General features: G+C 41.1%; 1 protein-coding gene across 4 annotated transcripts; it reads right to left on the bottom strand.

The window, feature by feature from the left end:
• Nucleotides 1-750: 750 nt before the first annotated feature.
• On the bottom strand, nt 751-10,897 carry LOC124300857 (zinc transporter 6-like). 4 transcript variants are annotated; one of them, XM_046755289.1, is made up of 7 exons: nt 10,489-10,897; nt 9,192-9,344; nt 8,409-8,823; nt 4,279-4,476; nt 3,245-3,347; nt 3,041-3,154; nt 751-1,449 (listed from the first exon to the last, which is right to left on the bottom strand). In XM_046755289.1, exons 1-7 carry the CDS (start codon nt 10,559-10,561, stop codon nt 961-963), a joined length of 1,545 nt encoding a protein of 514 aa, XP_046611245.1. In that variant the 5' UTR covers nt 10,562-10,897; the 3' UTR covers nt 751-960. The 4 variants fall into 4 exon arrangements, with proteins under 4 accessions (XP_046611245.1, XP_046611244.1, XP_046611246.1 ...); XM_046755288.1 differs by having other exon boundaries at nt 3,041-3,157; nt 10,489-10,896; XM_046755290.1 differs by lacking the exon at nt 4,279-4,476 and having other exon boundaries at nt 3,041-3,157.
• Between the last annotated feature and the right edge of the window lie 620 nt (nt 10,898-11,517).

The raw sequence follows: 11,517 nt of genomic DNA, 5'->3' as shown, positions 1-11,517 counted from the left end.
CACCGAACTGCCAATACAGTCAATTATTACCGAACTAAAGAACGGCCTAACGGATGAAACTACATATTTTGTCGAAAATAAACACTCCTAGAAGATCTGATACTCTTCTTGTAAGCGTTAACTTCACGGATGGCCATTCGGTTGTCAATTGAGAAGACGACCGCGCAACGTTAGAAGCTTTAGAAGATTGATCGCCGAGGGCGAGAAGGTCAGGTTGCGGTCGTAAAACACGCATTTCCAGGCGTTCTTTTATTAATTAAAAGCGAAGGCTTTCCTCTCTATTCCTCCCCGTATTTGGGAAATATAAATTTACCAACACACCTCCGTCGGCGAGTTCAAACGAATAAAACGTCAACCAGATTAATTCTCGTTTCACGAACGCGAAACAACGTTGGACTTTTAAATCTGGAACGAAGCCTTCCAATTTTCAAAACTGTTATTTCATTGGTTATCAGAAAATCTGCTAGTCATGAAGATTTTAATCTACTTTACAGGGAAGAAAATATTCCTCTGAAAATGAATTAGCTAAACGGACAAAAAATTCAGGGAACTGCAGGAATCGCTTGCTTCATTTATTCCCGCAACGTAATTTCATTGTATTTCATGACATAGATGTAATTTTTTTTTTTTTACGAATCCTGAAGTTGGTTATCATCTCATCGACTCCTTATCACCAGCCTCACGAGTTTTTCTCTCGGATTTGGAATGCCAAAGAAACGAATCAAGCGGCGTTATTTCACCCTCCGCATCTCAATTACATAATAAATATTTATTTACAATTATGCGTACGCATATATATACTCGCGATACAGTAAAAATTACACGCAAATGTCCGGACGAAAATTTCTGCACCATTTTTTCGTGTAATCTTGTTCCTTAATGTACAATTGTTCAATAAACGCACAACCCGGGACTAAAAACCGTTACGCAATATTTTTCTTCAGCCTTGTCTCGCTCCTATCAAACGAATCCAATAGTACAGCCAGTGAATCTGTCCTCGTCGACATTCGACCCAACAATAAGGGCGTTTTCATTGTTTCTGTGAGGGTTGAACAAGTAGTTCTTTTGCCCCTCGACATTTTTGTTCTGGTAAATGGTGATCGTCCTCGGTTTCGAAACGAAGTTAGCTTCCGATTTTCCGGGGCTGGAAAAGGTCCTGACGGGCTCCTTCTCGACGCCGAGGATGTCGTCGATCGAAACGGTCTCAACGTCATCGGCTTCGCTCCTTTTTTTCGACGGATTCGTCTTCTTCCTTTCACCGACTGCGTTTGGAAGTAATTCGTTTATGTAGTACTCGGTGCAATTCTGGGCCTCCAATTTCGCCTGTGGTGTTTCACGAAACTCCTGGACCGTCAATGTCGTCACTATTCGCGAGAGTCCCTCAACAACTCGTTCCAACACGTGACTCTCGTTCGCGTCTCTTCGAATGCGAACTTGCACCGTTCCTGCCTGCGAACAAAGAGAACAAATTTTACTCGTAATTATGTTAAATGTATGTTATAACATTTCTCAGGAGCCACCTCCTCCCCTCCCCCCCCCCTTATCAGGGGTCGAACGTCAAAAATTTGTTGATTTTTTTTTAAGACCTTTGAAACGGAGAATCATGCACGTAATATTGATGATAAGTTTGAGAAAACATCCACCGGTGAATATTAATTACCGCAAACTTGCCAGCCAATTGGAACAATTAACAAAATGGTCTTAGAATGTGAAAACATACGTTGGATTTGAAGATTGTCGTGAAATTCGGACCTTGAATTTGAAGTAAAAATCATCGGATTCTTAAATATATGTTACAGAAGAAAATGAATGAAATTCACTTGTAAAAACATACCGACTGTATATCGATGGATGATTTGAAATAGCGACTGTACAATTCGTACGATCAAAAGTGTGCAATTATAGGAAGATAGTTATATCTGATCGGTGACGTGATGTCGAATTAGTGATGAATTTCATTCGAAATGCTTCATTACGATGTTATACAAGTGTGAAATCACTTTTTGATGATTCATACGCGGATTGAGGTCCCGTCCGAATTTTATTCACTGGATTAGTCATGATGATTGAGGAGTTTGCGAAACCTACGTGCTCTTTACTTTCATCGCACGTGCCGATCGGGAGTTGATAAACTTTCGTTGACTGGTACGAGTTTTTTCAGTTTTCGTACCAAAATTGGTACCCGGGATTGTTTTGGGCGGATAATACCGCGATGCGTTTAGAATGCAGAATTCGGATTCTCCGTTGCAACTGCTGCAGTATTCGCACCTGATTCGCGTTTCCGGTTCCGCTCGGGCTTTACTGCTGGCGAAAGGGGTGGAGGGTAGCGGCGAGAGGCGACGTGCCGTGAAATTGTTTTGTAATTTCAGACTAATGTTCGCACTGCAGTTGCTGGGTAGAAGATAACCGGATCGTAACGATAGGACCGTGGAACAATCCGTCTTGCGATACGCCGGCAATTTTCGAATGCCGTAAAGTCGTCGCACAATATCCACCCCGGATTCGATACCAGCCGGAAATTCTCTCTCTTTCTCTCTCTCTCGCTCTCTCTCTCCGCGAAATATTACTCCTATTCTACAAAAAGGATACCTCCATACCTGTTTCTCCGAGGGTTTTGTGCTTCGGGGACACGGAGTAACGATATTTCATCGGTTTTTCATTCACGTTTCGCCGCGCGGAAATCAAATTGGAAAAACCGAAATTTTATACAGTGGCGGGTAAAACGAAGCGGGATGAATACACAAAACACAACATTTATTTAACGTAAAACAATCGGTGCATTTCCGTCCGAATTATTTCATCAGCTCGTGGACGAGTCAGTTTTACATTGCGGGAAAATGTTTTCCGTAGTATTTTTCTTTCTCTCAAGTTGTTATTATCATTCTACAGTTCGTTCGTTTCTTCTTTTCTCTTTTGTTTTTTTTTTTTTTCATTTCTCCGAGTACAATAATCTTAGGAAGTCTTTTATCACAGGCATCGTCGAATCTCTAACAATATCCGCGAAATAATTTTGACAAGTGGTAGCATTATTTATACTCACAAGTTTCCCGAAAGACTGAGTCCAGAATCTCTCGTTCCTAAACTCGAGAACACCGTCGATATTCAGAGCTTCTCGAAGACATTTGTCCAGCTGCTGACCCATGTAATGAGGAAGCTTCTGCACGAAACGAAAAACGATAAAAGAGAAATAATGACTTTGGCCGTGCGTGAATTTGATAGAAAAATAACGACCTCGCTCATCTACCTGCAATATTATGCTGGCTGTGTAAAAAGCCAATGGCAACATAGACGTGGCCACGAGTCCAACGAGGACCAAGGTGGCCGCAGTGTCCACGACGAAGATGTCCCTGAAAATGAAAATAATAATAACAATAATAAAATATAACAACGGACGTTGAGTGAAGTAAAGAGAGACGTAAGGAGAGAAAGAATGGACCGGACAGGCACAAGCTCATCTTCACTTTTTCTTTCTGTCCAGAGAGGAAATTAGAGTTGGAATTCTCACGGGCCGGGGTTGAAGTTCGGAATTTGAAAAGTTCCTAAAGCGCCTAATGCCGAATTTTTCGGTGGCCAAACTTTAAGTAAAGAAATCAAACTCGTACGAAACAACAAAGTTTCGAGTGGTCGGAAACCCGACGGCTCAAGGCTCCGAAATGCAAGATTTCGAAAATTCAGGTTTGGATAGAGTAAAATTCGAAAAATTAAAATATACTCATACAACGTTGTTCATCCGTCGAGAGTGTGGAAGAAATCGGAAAAACCGAAAATCAGAATGACCAGAATTCCGAACGTAAGAATATCGAAAATTCAGTGGCGAAATTTCATCAAGCCAGAAATTCACAGAACTGAAAGTTTTCGATCATTCGGAATTTCGATACTTCAGATTTTTAAAGTTTCTCATTTTCGCACTTTCGGAACTTTGAGCGTCGATTCGTTTCGGACGATTTGAAACTTTGATGTTTCGTCAAAGTTCGATTCCTTGAGTCCAAGTTTCACGACAAAAAAATTCGGAATTCGGTGCTTTCGGAACTTTTCAAATTCATAATTTCAACCCCGCCCCGATTCCCACCCGAAGCATGCGGGAACACGAAGGAAGGGTTAATCAGGGAAATAAAAAAACCGGGATAAGGTGAAGGATGGAAGAATATACGCGGGCCAGGATATCAGGACACGCCTAACGTCGTTCCCCTTTTCGGTTTACATTTCGAAAGCCCGGGATAGGGATCCTCCCCTCACACTGATAAATAACCGTGTTTACCAGAGACGTGAGTTCGTTACCAGTAATGGATGAGGAGGTGAGTTCCGCAGAGAATCGCGGCGCCCAAAACGTTGCCGCCAAAAATAGGATTGTAGCCCTTCAGCGTGGGGCAGGGCAGAGCCCTGCATACGACGTGATCCAACGCCGCGTCTCGGTGACTGTAAACCGTTATCACGTGTGTCACGATACCCAGAAGAGAACCGAGCCCAAGGCGTCCTCTGTGAAATATTTCAAAGTCTTCAGAGAGAGAAAGAGAGAGAGAGAAGAAGCGAGCAGATTTTGCTCAAAACTCGAAAAAAAGAGGGACACGTCAAAGCTTTTCCTAGAATATACTTTGCGAAATGCTGAATTTACTTTTGAAACAGATTTATATGAGATGGGTGTTTTTTTTTTTTTTTTTTCTACATAAAATTTGAAGAAAACAAATTATCGACGTTGCAAAAAGTACGTGGAAATGTTCATTCGGTACAGTGCCCTCATTATAAACCTGACACACTGTTAACAATGATTGTGAATTTATTGTACAAGTGTTGACAATTTAGGAAATCAGGTTCCAAATTTGTAAATTCGGTGCAGCAATGTAAATTACTATTTATTTGTTTGAAATTTTACTAAAATTTATAGGAAAAACAGAAAAAAAGTAATTTGAATTTACTTAATTTTTTGGTAAATTTATTGTAAACTCGAAACTCAGCTTCTCCTTCTTCTTCGCATGTATGGCAAACTTTTGATCAAGTCCGAAAAGTAACCAAGCCCCTTAATGTTCTCTGTGAAATTTTCAACGATTAGAAAATTACTTCGCGTTTAGTTTGTCTGGATAAAAATCAGACCGAATCTGCAGAGCCCAATTTGAACGCAACAACGCTGCAGCAAGTTTATGAAAATGGTCATTTACTGCACTGCCCTGATTCTAATCACAGAGTGAACCTTACTCAGAGTCACAGAGGATAAACTGACAATGATAAAGCAACTTTTTCATCATCCTGCAGATAATGTTTCATCAGATTTATTTGTTTAGATCAGACAATTGTCGGTGGGTCGGAATGCCGATTTTACCCTAAAGATTTAGACGGTAATCGACACCCACGGACTTTTACGTCGGGCTAGATCATCGCCGGAGTTGAGTCGAATAGAACAGTTGCGTGATTGGAAGCATTGATTGACGTTCATTGATCTTTCACTTTTACTGTGTTATAAAAATAAATAAATCTTCGCATCAATTTATCGTCCGTTTCAGTGTGCATATCATCTGTTGCAAGTACGATTCGTTTAGTTTCACCAAGCAAATATACTCGCAACCAGAAATCACTGATCGTGATTATCAAACGCATTTTAGCTCCGCTAAAAAGCTCTACCTTATTGCTTAGGTACGTACACTGAGAGAAATTTTTATTTCCGGTTACCGCTCAGTCCTTAACTATTTTCATTTTTTTGCTACATTTTCTTGCAACAGTTGCGAAAATTTAATGCTTGTGAAAAATGGTTAGGCGTACCTCGTTTTTCGTAATTCCAACAATATTCAAACAGTTTTCTCAACGATACCCGTTTTACCGAATTTTTCTAGTTACTGTAACAAATGAAATTCCTCTCAGTGTACGTATAATGTATTTGTGAATAAATGGTGTATCTCGAGCGCCATGGAACCTCGTCTTCCGACTCGTAGTGCTTTTCTGAAAATCCGATTGCTCGTACAACGAATTTTCATGAGTTTCCGGAAGTTATCGAAAGTTCGAGAGAAACTGCGGGACCCAACGAAGAACCGGAAATTGAGGGTGGATGCTCTCGAAACGTTCCGACAGATCTCTGGGGCAGCTGAAGCGAAACGGGAGCGGCGACCGTGAACTCGAGAGAATCCGGGGGACTAAATCACTATTGGCAAAGCGGGTCGACCTTGCTTCCGAAACTGCTAACCAAGCTCAACGCGGTGCAGTTCTGGCGATTCAGCGTTTTCCCCGGATCAATTATATACGGACGTATACGATCTACGTCGCAATTAATAACCGCGGGAGATCGCTCGCAATTATTGCCAGAGAACACAACCGTATTTCTGTCCCTCTTATCTGGAGCCAATGGCGAAAAGCAAGACCGGCACACGGGGCAGAAATCTTCGTACTCTGCCTCGATAATCGCGACGAAGAGTAAATATTTGGCGAACTATAACCCGGGACGAGCGATAACCACGACGTTGTGAGAATGGAGGAAGTGGGCCGACCTTTGAGCCGTTGTACTCATTCTATCGCGAGCATACTTCTTTATAGGAGTACGACGTTGCTTTGAGGCCGTGGACCTTTGAATCCTCCGAAACCCATCTGCGTGTACGGAGAGCGTAATGCAACGTCGAGATAATCCGTAAGACAGTCCGATGAACATTGGCCTTGGGAGAAGCACGAACGGATCTCATGGTGCAGATTTTTATGGATCGGATGCCGAAGGAACGAAGAGTCTCTTTCGAACGACAAAGAACCATCGGAAGTTCCGATTATATCGATGAGATCCAACAATCGCCTACCAATCCTTGTTTTTCAATCACAGACTACAAACGTTATGAAACCAATTTTAAAACCTTATCAACTAGACTCTATGAATTCGGTAGAATTGAATGACGGATTGCTGGTTTTGTTAGATTGAGGTACGGGAACCAAGGGTTCAAACGTTATTTATAAAAATTGAGTTGCGATATAAATAAAAAGTAGTCTCTTCCGTGTGCGCACTGATTTCTTCTGTCTTGGGGAAGAGAGAGATGATCAGTTTTCGGTATTCGGGAATTCGATGATCGCGTCAGAACGATGACGAAGATTGATTGTGTCCTAGATAGATTAGATTCCTGTTTGCGACTGACAGACACGTGTGCTGTCACGCACTCTAAGTACCGCATTCCGAAAAGTGAAACTAGAAAATATTCGGAGTGCATAACGGATCTGCTTGCAGTTAACTATAGAGTTTTCTATCCGACAACACTTAAACATACGGCACCATTTTTTTATCCTCTAATCAACTGTCAGGTAGCAACAGCCAGACCAAATGATGACATCATTCTAGTGACTTATTGTTGGTAGCAAACGTCAGTGATTGGAGTCTGGCAGTCCAGTCAAAATGAAACAAGAACACGGTAAAGAGACCGTTATTGGGTGTGCGAATGCAGTAATAGTCATTAATGATCAGGACTTATCTCGACCTCCTTCTTATACCTATAAGGGATATCGTAACCGGGAATAAGGAATCGATGGTATCGTATTTCGGTGAGAGAAGACTCTCACCGTACTGTTATTGCTTCGGTTTACACTTACAGGCAAATTGTGAACAGTTGTGCGATAACTCGGATAGGAATTCAAAATCGAAACGATCACACTCAAGCACCCATAGGTGAATATACATCTGATATCGTTAATCTAATCTCTACCGAATAGTTACCGAGGCTGGAATCGGTTGACTCCAACTCACTACACGGCTACATATTAACGAAACACTGAGATAACGATGACAGCGTTACAGACAAGGACAATATCGGTATGACGTGAGGTGATTTGATTATTCCGATATGAAACTTTACCACGTTTCACCGTCAGGCTTTTAGAGGAGCTTTTGTCTTACGAGGAAGGTATCCCAGGTCAATCTCTCCGATTTGATTTCTAGACTAGAAAACCAAGCGACACGTATTTTTTTTTTTATCTGTCATTAAACGCTTTAAGGGGGTGAGACCACCCTCAAAAGTAAGTCATGTCGAGGGAAGCTTTGGCAGTTTTTTTTTTTTCATTCGACTGAGAGAATTACATTTTTCGTTTCTTGTTACGAGGAAACTTTTCCAGTTGGATTGGTTAAAAAATATTATGTTCCTGTGGGTGTAACCGCCAAAGCGCCGATTGGCATGCCTCACTTTCAACGGTGGTCTCACTCCCTCAAAGCTTTTAGTGGCATGTAAAAAAAAAACACGTGTCGTTTAATTTTTAGTCTACTATGACATATCGCAAAAGAAATGAAATCAGTTCGTAGATTCACGAGCTATGCACTGTTCGAATGAGAATCTAAATCTCGTGCACATCGTCCATTTTTGATAATTTATTTTTTGTCGTAAGGATTCTCGGTTCAAACGACGTCCAGCCGTCACGCAACAGTCTCAAATCACTTTGTTCTCGCTCTCGTTTATACTCACGTGTGAATTGTCGGCTGATCCTTCATCCTTCCGAAGGCTTCGACGGCGATGAGAGAGGCCGCGGCTAGAGCTAGGCAAGAGGAGACTAGGAGAGCAAGGACCTCGTACTTTTCAAGGCCTAGAATCGACAGCGAGGATACGATGGGAACCTTCGGTTCCTCTCGTTGGACTTCGACCTCCTGTAGCAGGCAAGGACCGGATATCGAGTGCCTCGGAAAATGGAAGGCCAAGTTTTTCTTGTAATGCGGATAACCGGAGCCGGAAAATGATCGCGTGTGATTCTGGAGCGGCTTCTTCGCCGGCGAAAGGTCCTTCGGTGTTGCCGAGGAAGCGTTTTGGCTCACCCAAACGGAGACTAGACACACGAACAGAGCGAAGACGTTGAAGGCTACGGTGTTCGCGTACGCCCTCAAAGCTGGAATTCGTGGATATTTTTCGCGTGTTAGTATGCTCGAGGGATTTATTTATTTTTTAGTTTTTTCATTTCTCTATTCTCGCCTAATCTGCGCCGCGAAAACGCGACATTTGGCTCTTACGACGAGCCATCAAGATATCGAGTCTTATCGCTCAGGCTCGACGTGTCTCGGAGTGACGTTTGACGGTATCGCTTATCCTCAACAGGTTTTGAGTCATGGCCAAACAATGCCTGAATCAAGCAAACGACGACGCAGTATTTACAATATCGGATTTATTTACCAATCGATTGGATTTGCGCGTTTACTACGCCGACGTTTTGGATTGTGAATTTGAAAAACCGGGGAGACATCTTACTCTGAAACTCACCCAAACTTCTCGTGGAATTTGCCCACTCGCATAGTTCGTAAACGACAATTGAATTGCACACAATCAAGCATAGTATCCATTTCGATTTCTTCTGGCTAAATATCTTGACGATTTGTACTTTGTACTTAAGCGCCGCTGCCTGTTCGATATTTCCTGAAACAAGATACGAAGCACGTTTATATTTCCTTTTCACACTACAAACACGATAACGTTACAGTCGTGTGCATTGGCGCAGGTGAATATTATAATTCGCTGATGTGATTAACATTCGGAACTCGAAGATTTGAACAACATTGCGCCGTTATTTTTTATCTCCCGCTTATCAAGATGGTTCTACACTCCCTTCTCGCTCTACAAACGAGGTTACAATCTGCGGCAGAGCAAAGCCGTTGAAAAATCTTGATAGAATCAAGGTGTGTAAATAATTGAAGCGAATCGTTATTCCTCGTTAATAGAGAGTCAATTTTCACGCGAGAATATTTTTTTATCGGACACCTGTCCTTCGTCGGGAGACAATTAGTTAGGAGACATTAACGAACGTTACGACGGTAATTTTCTGTCGTTGTCAACGCGAGAAAATTGCACTTTATCAGTCCGACGCTGTACGGTGGAAATCGAATGACGATGACAGAGCTGCGAAACTAAACCGTCCCGTTGCTAATATTATTATCGCAATGGCGTAATACGAGTAACGGAATCCGGTGAAAATTTCGCCGATGTACACTAGATAATTTTCAACTTGAGCATATTTCCAAAATACCTAAAGACAGTTGAAGAACTTGTTTAGCTAACTGTTACTATTCCATGAACATGGGGACAGTTTTCATGGATTTCAATACGTTGAATATCTGCGCAAAATCATTGCAGAACATACCCGGTTATCTTGTAACACAAGTTAAACGAAACGAAGCGATTTTTTTTTTTGGCGAATTATCAGTTACTAATTTCGCGACATGCCAAAAAAAACTACCTTTGTTTTTCAAGGATTCTCTTGGAATCAAATAAATCACACATGAATCAATTTTTGAACACGTGAGACGATAATTATCAATCTATTAAGGATGCTCGATTAACATTACCATTGTTCTTAAATAATTATCCGTACAGGAATTTCAGAGCGATAGTTTTGTCTTCTATTTCGAGGTGTATGTGTTTTTAATCTAATTGTAAGAAAGAAAAGAATCAAAGTACATACAGCAAGTCATCGTTTCTATCAGCTGCGGACAGAAGCCGAAGGAATTTGATCTATTCGTAAAACACTGTGAATTTTTTTTATCGAGACACCTTGATTACTTACCATATTTCATACTATCACCGGCATCGTTTCCACCAAATTCGTTATCATTATTTTCACTCGCGAATATCCTCATGGTTCCACTCAACACCTCATTTTTATCATTCTTTCACTTACGAATATAACACGTGCGACGGTACAGTGAAGAAAAACCAAAATAATAAAAAGATAATTAAAAATAAAGAAAAAACGGAAACACTTTGAAGAATATTTCCGATGGTAATTCAGAGCCTGCGTATCCGGCGGCAAATGGCGATAATCGAGTATCGCTGGATCGACGGTAATTGATTTTCATTCATTTTGCCGAGTATCAGCGTTGACAAATTATCGCGGCTGCTTCTGCTGCAGACATTTCGTACCCGGTATCATTGCCACTCCGCTCGTTCGACAAGCGTCAACTGATATCCAGCGGCAATAACGACCGGCTTATAAGTGTGCGATAAAGATCGGGCTCCAACGTCGTCGATAAGGGTGATAAATGTATACATTTTTGTCGCTCTCACCCGCGATTTCTCACATAGATCGACGATTAGACTTATCGGAATAACGGTGCTAACTAACACCGGACGAATACTCGTATAATTATGTAAATACGTGTTACTACGGCGATTGGTTATTGTTAAATATTTATTGCGATGGACAAGTGGACATATTGTTAACATTAATTAACGATCGGAAACAAAAAATTCACTCCAGTGGAAACTTTGAGGAAAATAGTCTTTTGAATAAAATGAGCCATCGTTGAGAGAAATCGAACGAATACCAAGAGATTTTTAACAATTTTTAAGCGATTCGAAAAGAAGCATCGATAACCAAGCCATTGTTCACAATTAGCGTATTTTAAAATGTTGCATTTTTAAATAGATCTTCGCAGCTTATAATATCGAGTATAATAATTTGATAATAATTATTTATATCTTGCAATGAGGTTGACAAAAACTGAGTTGGATGCACGTACATAAATATTTTTTTAAGACTGCAGCTTACGCCGGTATTTTTTTAACGTGTTGATAAATGATACCCGAGATATTA

Source organism: Neodiprion virginianus, chromosome 3, assembly GCF_021901495.1.
Source record: "Neodiprion virginianus isolate iyNeoVirg1 chromosome 3, iyNeoVirg1.1, whole genome shotgun sequence".
Lineage (NCBI taxonomy): Eukaryota > Metazoa > Arthropoda > Insecta > Hymenoptera > Diprionidae > Neodiprion > Neodiprion virginianus.
The sequence above is the reverse complement of the archived record's forward strand: the minus strand, read 5'-3'. Positions and strand labels throughout refer to the sequence as shown.

Coding starts and splice junctions, on each gene's coding strand:
- LOC124300857 (XM_046755288.1), bottom strand. CDS start 10,561: ATGAGGATATTCGCGAGTGAAAATAATGATAACGAATTTGGTGGAAAC. Junction 3,348..4,278: donor CACCTCCTCATCCATTACTG/GTAACGAACTCA, acceptor TTTCATTTTCAG/GGACATCTTCGTCGTGGACA. Junction 1,450..3,040: donor CTCAGTCTTTCGGGAAACTT/GTGAGTATAAAT, acceptor CTTTGTTCGCAG/GCAGGAACGGTGCAAGTTCG.